This window comes from Siphateles boraxobius, unplaced genomic scaffold (genome assembly GCF_051911475.1).
Source record: "Siphateles boraxobius isolate OS27281-9 unplaced genomic scaffold, OSU_SipBor_1 22, whole genome shotgun sequence".
NCBI classification, from domain to species: domain Eukaryota; kingdom Metazoa; phylum Chordata; class Actinopteri; order Cypriniformes; family Leuciscidae; genus Siphateles; species Siphateles boraxobius.
This window is the reverse complement of record NW_027508833.1, coordinates 11,987,238-12,004,792: the sequence shown is the minus strand read 5'-3', so window position 1 is coordinate 12,004,792 and position 17,555 is coordinate 11,987,238. Positions and strand designations below refer to the sequence as shown.

Below are 17,555 nucleotides of genomic sequence, written 5' to 3'. Positions count from 1 at the left end.
GTCATAGGACTTTTTATGTTTTTTTTTTATGTTATAGCGCCACCATGTGGCCAATCAACGCCATTTTTTACTGTTACCTCAAAATGTCCTCCTACACATGTCTTTCGAGTTTGGTGAAGATATCTCATTTCATTCTCGAGTTATAGCCATTTTAGTAAAATAGGCTCCTCCCACAACGTTTATTTTTCGCCCCTTAGCGACCGTGAATTGAAATTTCAACTTTTTTTTGATAATTATTGATATTCAGACTCCAGGGAACATTTCTGCACTAGTTTGGTTCCGATTGGGCGAAAAACCAGGGACTAGTTCGCAGGAGTAGGTTTTTAACAAAATTCAAAATGGCGGGAAAATTTGCATACCGGAAATGAAATCTGAGATATACGTTTTGTTCTTCAGGCCTCCAGCTTTTTCAATGATATAAGACACTTGAGTCTAGGACATACGGTCTAGGAGTTATGAGCAGTTTTGCGCTTTTGGTTGCTATAGCGCCACCTATGGGCCAATCGGGCTCATACTCTCTCAACCTCTCCTCGATTTCTGTGCTACCTTAATCTCAAATATCAAGTCTCTAGCACTTACGGTTTGGTCAGCACGATGCGTTTTACGGCAGAAGAATAATAATAATAATTAAAGCTGCAAGCAGCATTTAGCCGTGTTCAAGCAGTTAAGGCCGTTAAGCACAAAAGCATCAAAAGACATTCAGTTTTATGTAGCAAGCATTTAACCACTGACATCATAGATGGAATAGACCATGTTTTAGCATGATTTACCATGATATACCACATTTCAGTTTGATTTTTCTTTATTTACCATGTTCCAGTATGATTTACCATGTTCCAGTATGATTTACCATAGTTTACCATGATATACCAAGTTCTAGTATGATTGACCATGATTTACCCTGTTCTAACATGGTTTACCAGAATTGAACACATTCTAGTATGATTTAATATGATTCTAACATGGTTTACCATAATTTACCATGATTTATCTTAGTTTACCTTGATTTACCATGTTATAGGATGATTTACCATGATATAGCACATTCTAGAATGATTTACCAGGATTCTAGCATGATTTACCTTATTTACTATGATTTACCATGTTTCTGGCGTTATTTACCATGATTTACCACATTGATAGACATTATGTGAAGCATCAGAACAATTGAAGTGATAAACTCTGACAAAATATGATTGTGTTATAATAGTAATTGTTATATAAGTGATTTATTATTGTCTATATATATGAATGCAAAAGCACATGTGAAAAGACTATTAATAAGTAGAGAGGGCAATAGAAGACCACTTACTGACTCACTTTCATTTTGAACACACTTGATTTCACCAGTATTCTGCACTAAAACAAACCAGTTGTTAACTATATTATGCATGCTTACACACACACACACACACACACACACACACGGGATATGTTATTGTGAAAATCTCTTTTAATGGTATATAAGCATTTTGACAGTTATAGCGCCACCTATGGTCCGATCTCCATGAAACTCTGCATGCTTCTTCACCATGTCATGACACATGTGCTCGTCAGTTTTTGTGAAGTTCTGAGTTTTTATTTATGATTTATAGGCTTTTGAGTGTATTTTGACACGCCCCCTTTTCTAAACGACCCTGTTACAGTAAACCAAAGGGCAAAGTTCAACTTTTTTTTGATAATTATTGATCTAGAGAGTCCAGAGAATTGTCCTAGACTGGTCTGGTTCCAATCAGGCAAAAAACCAGGGACTAGTTCGCAAAAGTAGGATTTGGACAAAATCGGCCATAACAAATTTTTTTTGTTGCTCAAATCGAGAATCCGAGATATACATCTTGTCCGCCTTGAGCCAAGGAACACAGTGGTGCCAAACGCTTGATTCCAAGTCAAACGGTCTAGGAGTTATGAGCAATTTAGTACTTTTGGTTGCAGTAGCGCCACCTATGGGCCAATCGGGGTCATACTCTGATAGGTTCTCCCCAAACTGAGGCCCTACCACCTGGCCAGGTTTCAAGTCTCTAGGCCTTACGGTTTGGGCTGCACGATGCGTTTTAGGTTTTTTTTTTTTTTTCAAATAGCAATTACAATTGGTTTTCAGCACTTCGTGCTTGAACACCTAATAATAGGCGACCTTTTTGACAGTTATAGCGCCACCTATGGTCCGATCTCCATGAAACTCTGCATGCTTCTTCACCATGTCATGACACATGTGCTCGTCAGTTTTTGTGAAGTTCTGAGTTTTTATTTATGATTTATAGGCTTTTGAGTGTATTTTGACACGCCCCCTTTTCTAAACGACCCTGTTACAGTAAACCAAAGGGCAAAGTTCAACTTTTTTTTGATAATTATTGATCTAGAGAGTCCAGAGAATTGTCCTAGACTGGTCTGGTTCCGATCAGGCAAAAAACCAGGGACTAGTTCGCAAAAGTAGGATTTGGACAAAATCGGCCATAACAAAACGGTCTAGGAGTTATGAGCAATTTAGTACTTTTGGTTGCTGTAGCGCCACCTATGGGCCAATCGGGGTCATACTCTGATAGGTTCTCCCCAAACTGAGGCCCTACCACCTGGCCAGGTTTCAAGTCTCTAGGCCTTACGGTTTGGGCTGCACGATGCGTTTTAGGTTTTTTTTTTTTTTTTCAAATAGCAATAACAATAGGTTTTCAGCACTTCGTGCTTGAACACCTAAAAATCGGTACAAATACAATAGGTTTTCAGCACTTCGTGCTTGAACACCTAATTTAAAAAAAACGTACACAATAAGTGCATTGTATCAAATGATACATTTTTAAATGTTAGTACGTACTGTATAGTTAAAGATACTTAATTTAAAGTGGATCTAAACTTTCTATTAATCAAAGAATGCTGACAAATAAATCTATCATTTAAAATGCAGCACAACAGCAACCATCATATTAGAATGATTACTAATGGATCATGTGACACTGAAGACTGGAGTATTAATGCTTAAATTTCAGCTTTGCCTTTGATCAAAACATGCTGATTTCTTTCAAAAACATAAAAAATCATACCAACCTCAAACTTCAGAACGGAAGTGTAATGACTACCACTGGGAATTAATTGTGCTTTGGTTGTGTCTTCTTTAATGTGCGCACATCTGTGAATGTGAAGGTCATATTGCCATAGATTAAAAAGAAAACAAAACAAACATGTCTGTGAATGTTCCGGTATTCCAAGCTGTAAAACTAAAGTCAGGAAACCTCAACGCCTTGGGTGAGACTTCAGCGTGTGTTTGAGACTGTTTTACACACCACTTTATTATCATATTGGCGCTCTGCTCGTGTCTTAAATCCTAAAAGACATGAATCCATACTTTTGGCAAAATAAGAGCTATTCACCATTATTGAAGCTCTACATTATCCTAAAGAGTAACTTGATCAATTTGGTAACAAAGACTGTCTCATTTGGCATTATTGTAAAGTTTTTCTTAGCTGAATTGATTGTGAGGTAAAGACGCACAAACTTCTCAGCAAAACGAGTAAGGTATATGATCCCCAAAACAACCATATGCATTAAACCTTATAACTTAAAGTACAGCGTGAGACATGATCATACCTTTGATTTCTATCTATAACTTAACAGAACCAGTCAGATTTGCACATTTGGAAATCATAGTGTTCTCTTTTGAAGATTGAAGCCCTCTACTTTTGGTTTTTGGGTAAGGGGGGTTTCAGGCCTTTCTCAGGATAACCGCAGTCCACCCCCGTAAGTGTGACCATCTCCTTCATAATGTATCAGTGGCTAGAGTGAGACTTGCCTACACACTCATACACGTATACACACGCGCTTCTGCTGCTCTGCCCTGTAATCATGGGGCTCTTCATAGGGTTGGGTCACATGATTCACCCACCAAACCACAAGCACTTCATCTCATATTCAGAGACGACCGCAGGCGCAGCATTCGCTCTGATTGGCCACAGCTACTGTTTTCCTGAGAGCAAGTTTGGGGGCTGAGCAGAAGGTGGACACTTAAGAGACTGTCTTTATCAGACTTGGTACATTAGGCTTTGAGAACAGTATGCTTAACTCTGGATGGCAACCTTTATTTGCATTTGTAGATGGTGCTTTTTTGACATGTGATAAGGAAGATCTGTTCGAAATTGGAGGAACTACATGGACTCTTTACATTTCATCAGCGAGACACCATAGAATTGATGAAATTGACAAGCCAAACTTCAAACTAGACTGGAGATTTTTATTCAGCATCACTTGGATTAATTTAATGACTCAAAAAGCAAAATCCGTGGTTGTTTAATTGTTTAAACAGTCTTATCTAACTGTCAGTGAGTCAGTGTCTGAATTTTTGACTCATTGTCTGACCCGCAGGAGATTCCCCTGTCAGAGATCTTGCAGGTGGAGGTTGCGCGTGACTTCAGTAGTTTAGCCCTGGGAGGCAATCCACACTGCTTTGAGGTCATCACAGCAACCATGGTGTACTACGTTGGGGAGAACACTGGCGGCTCCCACCTCCACATACACAACCCTGCGCTGGCGGCCGGAGGCGTGGGGCTGGAGGTGGCCCAGGGCTGGGAGAGGGCCATCCGCCAGGCCCTGATGCCCGTTCCAGTAACACCACAGCCCAGCGTGGGCGCCGCTGCAGGACAGAATAAAGATCACAGTAAGTAGTAAAGTCTTCAAAAGTCTTTAAAAACATGTGAAGTGTTCATACTGTTCTTTTCCATAAGTTAAAGTGGTTAACAGCTTCTACCACTAAGCTCCAAAAAGGACACAAAAAAAGTCTCTGAAAAATTTAGTGCAGGATTTACTTTGAAACGATTTTCACTCAGAAATTGCTAGTAAATTACACAAGTTATTGCTAAGATACGGCAAATAACACAATGTATTAAACGTGAAATTTTGGAGTAAAAAAGGCTGAAATAGTGTTTTCTAATAAAACGTACTCCAATGATCTTAGTTTTCTTTACAACTTAAAAAAAATATTTTTTTCAAGTGTATGTTCCAATTCGTAGGATATCTTGAGGGTGAGTAAATTATGGGATAATTTTAATTTTTGGGTGAACTAACCCTGTAACATTTGTATAACCGCCTCATAACATGTTAAAGTTACTATTGTTCCAAAAAAAAGTCATAAAGTGCCATATGCACAAAATATACAATGAGAACTTAAATTTTGGTCTCTTCCTCACAGAAAGCTATCATAGGAATTGGAACATACACTTGAAAAAAATATTTTTTAAGTTGTAAAGAAAACTAAGGTCATTGGAGTATGTTTTATTACGTATTATGATCTACGTCCAATGAGCTACGTCCTACATCATACATTGGGTCGAGTTCCGGCAGAAGGGTGACCTCTGACCCAACGTATGATGTAGGACGTAGCTCCTCTTCTTTTATATTGAAGTCCCTCATTTTTCTTTGAGATGTATTCATTTTTCTTTCTTCTCGTTTTAGACTTCTAATTCGTGACCAGTGTTTTGTTTTACTCCATCCTCTGCACTTCTGTGTTCTTCAATTCTCACCTAAGCTTACGCTACACCTACTTCAAACGTCCTACACATATGTCGGGTCAGAGGTCACCCTTCCACCAGAACTCGACTCTCTCGTGAACGCGTATACAGCCGTTGCTAGAAGCCAGTGATTATAGTTTACAAAGTTTTAAATGGAGATTTTTTTCTTACAAAAATCTTACAAAATATAATTTTAAAGCTGGCAAGACTCAGGATGTTTTTTGATATAACAAATGTGTTCGGCTAAAAGAAAAAAGTCATATACACCTAGGATGACTTAAATTTTCGGGTGACCTATTCATTTTATAAAAAGGTTCGGGTTAACATTTTGGTGCAGACATTATTCTCAGTTGTTTGTCAAAGAACTATTACACACCAACAAAGATAAAAATGGCTAATCAAAAATCAGTAGATATCTCCTGTCCATTAATATATTATTTAATCTACAGTTCAAGGTGTTTTGATTTTGAAAGACATTCATACTTTTAAGAAAAGGTGCATTAAACTGATCAAAAGTGACAGTAAAGTGACTATTTTAAATTAAGTCTGTTCTTTTAAATGTTCTATTTGTCAAAAAAATCCTGAAAAAAGCAACTTTGATATTTCATTGATATTAATGAGAAATGTTTATTGAGCACTAAATCAGCATATTAGAATGATTTCTGAAGGATCATGTGACACTGAAGACTGGAGTAATGATGCTGAAAATTAAGCTTTGATCACAGGAATAAATAACATTTTTTAATATTTTTAAATAGAAAACAGTTATTTTAAAATGTAAGAATATTTCACTACATGTACTGTATTTTTGATAAAATAATGCCCAGCCTTGCTGAGCATAAGAGACTTCTTTCGATAACATTATTAAACTACAGTTCAAAAGTTTGGGGTTTGTAAGATTTGTTAGTGTTACCTTAATTGCTACATATTGATTATTAAAATGCTGTACACTCACATGTGGTGAAGGCCTATGTTAAGTGCTTTGGACATCTTAAATGTTCAAACAAGCAGTCATTGATGAAGCAATGGTAAAAACTGAGACCAGTGTGGCTTCGACACTACAGATTATGATTCAAGAAGTTTCAAGGATGCAATTTTTATTTAGTTTTGTATGAAATGGATTTTTTTTTTTTTAAAGTGGCAGCAGTTAATGAACAAAATTTGTGCATTGATAGTTGACAGTACAAAGCCCAAGACAACAGAAAAGAAGAAGAGCAAGTGAAACAAAAACAGAAACGTATTGAGTGTGCCTTTAATCTGATGGTTGAATTTTGACTCTTGGCAGATTTGCAACTCTGTTCTGGAGAGTAAACGGCTGAGCTTTAGTCTTTAATATCCTAATGTACCTCCATTTAATTGTGTTGAGAGACAGAAGATTAAAGAGGTTTGACAGGTCTGGATTAATGAAAGCTGTTTAATTATGAAACAAACACACTTTTAATTCAGTATTCAGAGGAGATTTCAGCCCAGAGATGAATGACATTCTTAATTAAGAGCTTGTCTGAAGACAAGCAAATCCAACTAAAAAAATAATCAGAAAAAAAAACACCTTTACAATTACTATGTCTAGCTCACCCTTCTTGTCATTCTAGTAATGTGCAATTTATTATATATTTCATATAGGATTTGCTTAAATTATTCTCACATTTTGCACAGGCAAACAGAAAAAGGATGGTGGGAAATATGTCTATGGAAATCAAATTGATAAATGTCACATCACAATTTGTTGCATGTGTTGGATGTGATACTAATTAAAAATTATATATTTTTCTGCCTCACATTTTCCCCACATACAAATTTGAACTCATATTACATTGTATGAAATGCCAAGGCTAATCCAAATGTCTGTATTTTGTTGTGTGTGTGTATTGCAGAGGAACTGTCCATCAGCATTTCTGTATCTAACAGTCAAATCCAGGAAAATGTGGTGAGTTTTGACTGTGCTTACCGGCAATATTTCACAATTACAACCCTTATTATACACACTTCTGCTTGTTCGGTCATGGCCACGGTAAAGTCACACCGCAAGAGAACTATGAAAAGCTGAGAGAGAAAATTTAGGGTTATCAATCTGTAGACTAAGAAATGGTTATTGATTTTAATATTTGTCTTTAACTTTCTTTGCTTTGTCTTTAGGACATCAGCTCGATCTATCAGATATTTGCTGATGAAGTGTTGGGCTCTGGACAGTTTGGCATCGTTTATGGAGGTACAGAGGACAAATTAAGTATTCTTTATATATACACTCACCTAAAGGATTATTAGGAACACCTGTTCAATTTCTCATTAATCCAATTATCTAATCAACCAGTCACATGGTAGTTGCTTCAATGCATTTAGGGGTGTGGTGCTGGTCAAGACAATCTCCTGAACTCCAAACTGAATGTCAGAATGGGAAAGAAAGGTGATTTAAGCAATTTTGAGCGTGGCATGGTTGTTGGTGCCAGACGGGCCAGTCTGAGTATTTCACAATCTGCTCAGTTACTGGGATTTTCACGCACAACCATTTCTAGGGTTTACAAAGAATGGTGTGAAAAGTGAAAAACATCCAGTATGCGGCAGTCCTGTGGGTGAAAATGCCTTGTTGGTGCTATAGGTCAGAGGAGAATGGGCTGACTGATTCAAGCTGATAGAAGAGCAACTTTGACTGAAATAACCAGTCGTTACAACCGCGGTATGCAGCAAAGCATTTGTGAAGCCACAACACGCACAACCTTGAGGCGGATGGGCTACAACAGCAGAAGACCCCACCGGGTACCACTAATCTCCACTACAAATAGGAAAAAGAGGCTACAATTTACAAGAACTCACCAAAATTGGACAGTTGAAGACTGGAAAAATGTTGCCTTGTCTGATGAGTCTCGATTTCGGTTGAGACATTCATATGGTTGAGTCAGAATTTGGCGTAAACAGAATGAGAACATGGATCCATCATGCCTTGTTACCACTGTGCAGGCTGGTGGTGGTGGTGTAATGGTGTGGGGGATATTTTCTTGGCACACTTTAGGCCCCTTAGTGCCAATTGGGCATCGTTTAAATGCCACTGCCTACCTGTGCATTGTTTCTGACCATGTCCATCCCTTTATGGGCACCATGTACCCATCCTACTTCCAGCAGGATAATGCACCATGTCACAAAGCTTGAATCATTTCAGATTGGTTTCTTGAACATGACAGTGAGTTCACTGTACTAAAAAGGCCCCCACAGTCACCAGATCTCAACCCAATAGAGCATCTTTGGGATGTGGTGGAACGGGAGCTTCGTGCCCTGGATGTGCATCCCACAAATCTCCATCAACTGCAAGATGCTATCCTATCAATATGGGCCAACATTTCTAAAGAATGCTTTCCTCACCTTGTTGAATAAACGCCACTTAGAATTAAGGCAGTTCTGAAGGCGAAAGGGGGTCAAAAACAGTATTAGTATGGTGTTCCTAATAATCCTTTAGGTGAGTGTATATATTTATATATAATACACAACACCAGGGTTATTACAGTATTTAACATTTCTCCTTTACGATTAGAATTAAAATTAAAAGGAAAACTGAAAATAGAATCTAATTAAAAATATTAATAACAACTATAATAGTATCTGAATGATACTAAAATAACACTGCACTGCACAATGGATTACTTGATTCTGATGGGTCAGTTTTCAAATATTTAAGAATAATGACTGTTAAACTATATTACTGACCATATATCTGCTAATTTCCCATATCTTACAGTATATTTTTACTCTGACATTCTAAAATCATTTATCTCATTATATAAATCTTACAATTTAAACTCTTATCAAATAGATAAATAGATTAGCAGGAAATTATTTTATAAATTGCTGGATTATTATCCGGTCTCCTTTCAGGATCTTACAAGTTTGCTCTATCTGGGTTTCTTTTGCAGGGTTTATATACAGTGTCCCCTTACATGTACTATTTATAATTTACACTGTACACACCAAATACATTTCGTCTCAATTTTAAACGAACTGTTGTTTTATAACTTAAAACCTAAAAGCCTTTTTGTTAAATATTTTCCTTAAAATGTGTTTGTGCTGGGTTTCAAAGGATTTTCTATTCTGTTTCAAGGGAAACATAGAAAAACAGGCAGAGATGTGGCCATCAAAGTAATAGACAAAATGAGATTTCCCACCAAACAGGAGAGCCAGCTGAGAAACGAGGTTGCAATCTTACAGGTAATCAGTCTTTTTAACATGATTATGGCAAGATAAGAGTTGTGGATGTGGACACCACTGCAAAAATGTTAATGACTTCCTTAATGCATTATGGTGGAGAGAGCTGTTCTCTTTAATATATTGGACGTGGTTGTTATTTTTGTGTAGAATTTGCACCATCCTGGCATTGTAAACCTGGAGCGTATGTTTGAGACTCCAGAACGAGTGTTTGTTGTCATGGAGAAACTCCATGGTGACATGCTGGAGATGATCCTGTCCAGTGAAAAGAGCAAACTTCCAGAGCGCAACACCAAGTTTCTGGTCACACAGGTTTGCAAACACTTTCCTTCTCCTCCTATCCCTTCAAATCAAATTTCTCAGTTTTTCTATTCTGAAGTGCATTTTGTTTAGATGAGGCAGTAATCTGGATGTCATCTAGAGCTAAATTAGAGCGGCGAGTCTGTGGGTTGATTAGAGCAGTGGGGCCCCTGAGGGCTGCGGGAGCTCATCCATTAGCCATGGATCTAAAGCCCCAGAGCTGCTGCCATGTGGTTAAGATGCTTCTGTCTGCGGTGTCAGGAGCCAGTGCTTCTATGAAAGTAAATGGAAACATTGAATGATTGTGATTTCACCCTGATAGTCAGTGACTTTGCTTTGGTTTAAACATTGAAAGGAATGAACATTGTTGTTGCTATTGTTGTCCGTTTTATACCCTGTACACCTCAACTGTTATCCTATCAAATAAAGCATTCATACACTACTTTCAAAAGTTTGGGGTCAGTAAGATCTGTTAATGTTTTTGAAAAATGCTTCTTCATGCTAATCTAGGCTGCATTTACTTGCTTAAAAATACAGTAAAAACTAGAATATTGTAAAATATTACAACAATTTAAAATAACTCTTTTCATTGTAATATATTTTGAAATATAATTTATTCCTGTGATTAAAGCAGAATTCTCAGCACCATTACTCCAGTCTTCAGTGTCACATGATCCTTCAGAAATCATTCTAATATTCTGATTTGCTGCTCAAAAAAACATTTCTTATTATTACTGAAAACAGTTTAATATGTTTGTGGAAACAGTGAAACATTTTTCAGAATTTTTTTTAAGGAATAGAAAAAAATATTATTTTTTTATTTGTAAAAATGCAACGGTCACTTTTGATCAAATTGTAGCCCCTTGCTGAATAAATGTATTAATTTCTTTAAATAAGATAAAAAATGCAATTGACCCCAAACTTTTAAATGTAATGTAATATGAGATGGGATGAGGTCAATAATGGATAATGGACATGAGTTTTGTTTTAGGTACTTAATCTTAAGCAAAACAAAATTATAATTCCTCTAGCCTTTTTTATACCTTTATACTGTGGTGAACTAACCTTTTTCTAGCACAGCATGAATCTTAAATAAGAATTTAATAACCATCTCTCTAACCACATGGTTGTCATGTTGTCACTGTTTCTCTGCTTCTATTTGTTGAAAAAAAAATCTAATCTTTACATGTACATGAACAGTACTATGATTAAGTGCAATATCCATGGGATGTAATGTTATGAATTGTTACTGTGTGTTACTGGCATTACCCTAGAATGTCAGTCCAGAAAGCTAGAAAACGTGTCATATGACAGTGTTTCAAAGTTTCTGTTGATGATAATCAGAAACAAATCAAAGGTTTTTCTTGACATCTTAAGTGGATATTACATTGATGGCCAGTTAAAGCTTTAGAAACACCATCCAGTTGATAAATGCATGGAATTAAGTTACTGCATTCCTGTCATAGATCCTTGTGGCTTTGCGACATCTCCATTTCAAGAACATTGTTCACTGTGACCTGAAGCCCGAAAATGTGCTGTTGGCGTCTGCAGAGCCGTTTCCTCAGGTAAACAACAGTGAATGCTATCCTTGAGGAATTACTATATAATAACACCTAAGTGGAGTTGGTGAACCTCTGGTTAATAATAAGTCAAAATTATTTGTAAAGCACTTATCACAATACACATTGTTTCATAGCTGCTTTACAGAAAATCATGATGTTAATGTTTATAATGATCTTCATGCCTTAGTCACATTTAGCAGATTAGACAATAATATAGTTAGATGATAGCTAGACAATAATATAGTTTCATTTTGGGACTACACAAACAATCAAGCTGTTGAGATTTGCTCTAGTGTATATTGCTTTAAGTGAGTATACTGTATGAACGGAGATAAAGTTCTGAACATACTTATATCTTTATACAGCTGGGTGATAATATAGAAATGTTTTGCAGCAATATAAATAATCACTTATATTTGCTATATAGTATATATTGATTTACATGAATGTACTCTATGTACAGTATGAGGATAAGTATGGGATAATGTACATCCAGCCTGTTGTTATCTCAGAATAAACCCTGACAGGGTGATCAGGATGGTCTTGCATCACTCTGATGGGGGTTTATTCTAAGATAACAAACGACTGGATGTACATTATCCCGCTTATTACAGGGCTACTTACCACATAAGCAAATAATAAGACACATTATATTGATATGTTGAAATAATGATATGAGTCTTTAGTATATTATTAACTCTTTAGACGCAAAGCTTCCGCAGAGAGAGCAGTTCAAACTAGACGGACATTTAAGGGTACAGTCATACCACTTATCAGCATTTCGCCACATAATTATGGGGATAAGAGATATTAATTTGAGATTAAATAGTTTTTAAATGTTTGTTATCTTATAAATGAATCCATTAAAGTGTACAAAACAATCGTCTCAAAATGGCAGCAGCTGCGTTTGTATGAAACAGGAAAGAACAAGTCCATGATACCAGACATAATTAAACAACTGTACACAAAATATTGATTTGAATTTAATTTTTTATTAGCTCACCAAACGGATAACTTCAGTAAGGGAAAAACTTTCCTAGCAAGCGTAAGCGCTGACTTCAGTAACCCGGATGAGCCTGCGTTATCTGTTTTTACCGGTTGTTATCGGGAAATAACATACCGCTGGAAGGTTCGATTGATCAATCAGAATCAAGTATTCCAGAGCCTTGTAATAATGCTGGATGTACCTGGAACATGCTTGAAAAAAGGAAAAGCTAATACAAAAATTTATATATTTTTTTACAATTAAAATAAATAATTTAATATGAAAACAATCAAAAATGAAACACTTACCAGGAAACTATTAAATCTTTAATTTGTTTACCTGCATGTCTTGTAACCTTTAAACAACATCAGAAAACCGTAAACCTGCATGGATGGTTCACCCAAATATGAAAATTCTGTCATTAATTACTCACCCTCATTTCATTCCAAATCCATAAGATTTTCATTCATATTCAGAACACATATTTTTTATGAAATCAGAAAGCTTTCTGTCCCTCCATTGACAGTCTATGCAACTACCACTTTCAAACCCCAGAAAGGTAGTAAAAGCATCATTAAAATAATCCATGTGACTCCAATGGTTTAACCTCAATTTAATGAAGCGACGTGATTGCAAAACATATTTCACCATTTTATTTGCTAAATATTATATTTATATTGAAATATTAACTTCTCACTCGAGTAAATGCTTTGGGTCACATCTGGAAATCCAAATTTGAAATTCCCAGTAACAACATATGACCAAACTCCACCGCTTGCTCTCATATTCCAGGTAAAACTGTGTGACTTTGGGTTTGCTCGGATCATTGGAGAGAAGTCTTTCCGGCGCTCAGTGGTGGGAACACCAGCGTACTTGGCCCCGGAGGTGCTGCGCAGCAAAGGCTACAACCGTTCCCTAGATATGTGGTCAGTGGGAGTCATTATCTACGTCAGTTTGAGTGGCACCTTCCCCTTTAATGAGGACGAGGATATTAATGACCAAATCCAGAACGCAGCGTTCATGTACCCTTCAACACCCTGGAAAGAGATCTCTGCAGATGGTAAGTCCCTTGCTTTACTGGTTTACACCTGAACTCATACCTAGCTATTTTCTAAAATATATATTGCGTGATTTCTATCTTTTGCGGCAGAAGAAAGAGGGAGATGTCTAGATGTGTCAGACAGGGAGCAGACTGTCCACCCCCATGTGTGTTTAGAATAGTTCTTTCCGCCCGAGACCTGAGAGATTATACCAGCCTCTCCCAATTTCAGTCTGTCCTACTCCTCTACAACTCTATAAATGTCATTTCTCTGTCTCTAAATTTCACATCATTACAAATTTTGTTATCTAGCTTGGTTTATTTTTGTTGGACCAATTATACTTCGTTCAACATTAAATCCAATTAATGTAATGATGAATTTGTGTGTGAAGAGACTCTGTACAGCTCTATAATTGTTTTACATTTATATCACTGCAGTTCCATTCCAAATTTTGGAGGACAGTAATTGAATTTGATTCTGCAAGGATTTATTAATTTGATAAAAGTGACAATAAGACATTTATGATGTTGAAAAAGATTTCTATATCCAATAAATGCTGTTCTGAATTTTCTATTCATCAAAGAATCTTTACAAAAAAAAATATAACGGTTTCCGCAAAAATATTAAGGTGCACAACTGTTTTCAACATTGATAATAATAAGAAAGGTTTCTTGAGCAGCATATTAGCATCAATGATTTCTGAAGGATCATGTGAAATTTCAGCTTTGCATCATAGGAGTAAATTGCATTTTATATTTTAAATGTATTAATTAAATTAAAATTTCACAGTATTACACAATATTTCACAATATTGCTGTTTCTACTGTAGGCTATTTTTCAAATAAAATGCAGACTTGATGAGCAGAAGAAAAAAACTTTTGCACACAATCTACCACATGCCTTCTGTCGTCTGATTATAGTTTATACGTTTTTAGCAAGTAAAAGGTATTTTAGTATAATTGCACAAACGCCCACCTTCACCTTCTTTTTGCTGTGAAATCTTTACTCATTTTTATAAAGTAAACGTAAGATTAACCTTTATATTGTTAGTAATATTTCTAAATAAACACCTGCTGGACTGAAGCAACCTGGTTTACTTGATTATCCATGCATTCTTTTTTAGAAAAATCTTGTTCAAATTTGAGGATAAAATATGATCCATGCGGCTTTTGATGAACGTTTATTTCGTAATAAAAACTACAGAGCTTTGATAATAAAACTAAACATTTAAATATCATCTTAATAAGAATTTATAAATATTATTAGCAGATATAAAATGGCAACTGATATTTATATGCATTTTATGTAAGTTATACTGTTATAAAGATCTAATTTATTTACATTACAGGCTATCAGCATTTCATCTTTTTTTATATATTGATTTTTCTATGGATTATTTTTACATATGTCAGGTTTTACTAGGGTTATGCATTTCAAGTAGGCCAAATATATTTTCTGTATAACTGTCAGTATATGTCAAGTATTCTTGTATTATTTTTCTATAATTTTTCAATTATAATTGTCTTTCTTATAACTCTTATAAGTATATCTCTGATATGTACATAGAACTAAACTAAAAGCGTACTTTCTTATTTTTAATTGAAAAGAGGTATACTAACAGCACACTTTTGTGTGTTTAGATTACTCTTTTGGTAAATGTGGCCCAGATCTGTAATTTTGTAACATCCTTCTCATGAATTTGAACTCCATAGCTACAGATCTGATCAACAATCTTCTCCAAGTGAAGATGAGGAAGCGTTACAGTGTGGATAAGACTCTCAGTCATCCATGGCTTCAGGTAAGCAGCCTAGAGAACTTTAAATCCTCTTTTGAATGTTTTATTATAGCTTTATACCTCAACCTGTCCATGTCTGCGCTGTCCCAGGACTACCAGACGTGGCTTGATCTGCGAGAGTTTGAGACGCGCAGAGGTGAACGCTACATCACTCACGAAAGCGATGATGCACGCTGGGAAAAGTACGCTTTTGAGCACAGTCTGATGTACCCTAAGCACTTCATCATGGCTCCAAACCTGGACGATATGGACGAGGACCCCTAGTGGCCATATGAGCTGAACAAAGAACGGGGTCATTTGAAGACAGCAACCTGTTAATGGTGTGTCACTATGGAGACTGAAACACATCAGCAATCTGAAGCGGACGATGAAGAGAGCAAACTGTCTCGAGGCCAGCGAGATTGAGAGCTCTCGGGATGTCAGCGAGAGTCATGGAAACTGTGGATCCTGTTTCAGAGCGTGGAAGTATTCGTTGGAAGTGCATTCAGAAGTCTTTATGACTGTTCTTTTCCCAAAGGTGCTGTTATGTTTGTTTCTTATCGAGGTGTGTGTTCACTATCTCAGAAACTCACGTTACAATCATACAAAGGATAGTAACTGAGAGAGCGATGAGGTCGTTCACAGCCTTTCATTTTGAATGCATCAAACTGGAGCATGCATTTTTTAATTCCTGTTCTATTATTTTCTAATTAATATTACAACATAGGTTTTACAGCAGATTGAATGATTTCAAAAGGGTCATTTTTTTGCACTAAACAATACAACCACTGCAACTGGTACAATTAAATGAATTATGTGAGATGACAGAACACCATTCTTCAACAACCCAGAAGATCGGCGGATAAAACGAGAACTACACTTAAGCTACAATATGTTTAAACTCTGAATAAATGTCTGATTGAATCTGTCAGATGGAATGGGAGATATTATCTTCCTCGGACCAAAGACATTTGTGTCTGTCGTGACTCTTGTTCTTACATTGTTTTAGAGCTGTTGTCCCCAGCAGCTTTCTTTACAGAGCCATTATTTTTATTTATTCCTCATACTGCAGTCTTAAAAGTCTAATAACAGCTAAGCAGTGCAGAAAGATGTGTTGGTCAAACGCCTACTGTGACAAAGCTTTATGACCTATTAGCAAAGCTCTTTTTAGTATTGAAAATAACTGCTAACAACTTTTATTTGATAAAGTTGTTAGACAGCGTTATCTTTTTTCTTTCTTTTTTTGTTTGTGGTAAGTGCTGTACCAAAGAATGAACCTTTCTAACTATGAATCCCAGAACTGGAAAATCTGAAAAATATTTTTGGACTTTTGTTGTAAATACTATCTGCAACATTAAAATAAAGCTGGATAAATTGGGTTTCTGAAAGTAGGCAGTGCATTATACCCACATCCCTCTACACATACACACACAGACACCCTAGCGAGAATTAACGAATATCAGGGTAAAAGAAGACATTTCTAAGCAGTTTATTTTCATCGTCCATGAAATGAAAGCTGTTCCACACACATTGAAATCTGGGAGAAAAGTATTGAGGATTTCTCTAAATCATTGCATCTCTATGTTGCCGCTGGATTGGCAGGTGTCAGTGTTCTGTATATTTTAGTACATCATGAGTCAATAAAAAAATATACACTCCATGAGTGTGGGGTGATTTTTCATTTTTAAGGTTTTGGATTTGTCCCTTGTTAAGGAGAGATTGATTTTACAAATAGCCTCGGCAGGTCATAAATTGGTGGGAAAATACTGTGGACGAATATTTGAGGGACCTGGGTCATATCATGTCTGATAAAGAGTTATAACATTACCAGTAAATTGCCATGTGTGAACAAACCATAAGGCCAGAAATACTTAAACATAATTATTTGATTCTAGTTGTGAGTTCTTAGCCACTCTGTGTAACTGCATTCAGTTATTAGTTTCTAGCGATGCAATGTCCACTTTGCATGTTGTTGTGTTAAAGTATAGCCTAATTCAAGTGGCCAAGCACTCACAGCTCAAAATAACACATTTTTGTGTTTTATCGCATTGCTTTTCAATTGTTTTATTTTTCTGTTTAAACATTCACTAAATGGACATCTTTGACCATTGCGCCACTCCTCACAGAAGCGCTGCATTTTAAAATTGCATCTCATATTAGCAACTTAATTTGAATACCCCGGCAACTGTGGGCTAGCACCACTTCTTGCACCAC

At 36.3% G+C, this 17,555-nt stretch overlaps 1 protein-coding gene across 3 annotated transcripts in view; it reads left to right on the top strand.

The window, feature by feature from the left end:
- Positions 1-16,999, top strand: part of prkd3 (protein kinase D3) — a 261,740-nt gene extending 244,741 nt beyond the window's left edge. For all 3 annotated transcript variants that reach the window (XM_077238666.1, XM_077238668.1, XM_077238667.1), the window contains exons 11-19: positions 4,348-4,639; positions 7,364-7,416; positions 7,626-7,698; positions 9,577-9,683; positions 9,831-9,992; positions 11,447-11,545; positions 13,320-13,587; positions 15,280-15,365; positions 15,453-16,999. In XM_077238666.1, the coding sequence (XP_077094781.1) occupies positions 4,348-4,639; positions 7,364-7,416; positions 7,626-7,698; positions 9,577-9,683; positions 9,831-9,992; positions 11,447-11,545; positions 13,320-13,587; positions 15,280-15,365; positions 15,453-15,626 (1,314 nt within the window). In that variant the 3' untranslated portion in view covers positions 15,627-16,999. The remainder of the gene's footprint in view (positions 1-4,347; positions 4,640-7,363; positions 7,417-7,625; positions 7,699-9,576; positions 9,684-9,830; positions 9,993-11,446; positions 11,546-13,319; positions 13,588-15,279; positions 15,366-15,452) is intronic.
- The last annotated feature ends 556 nt before the right edge of the window (positions 17,000-17,555 follow it).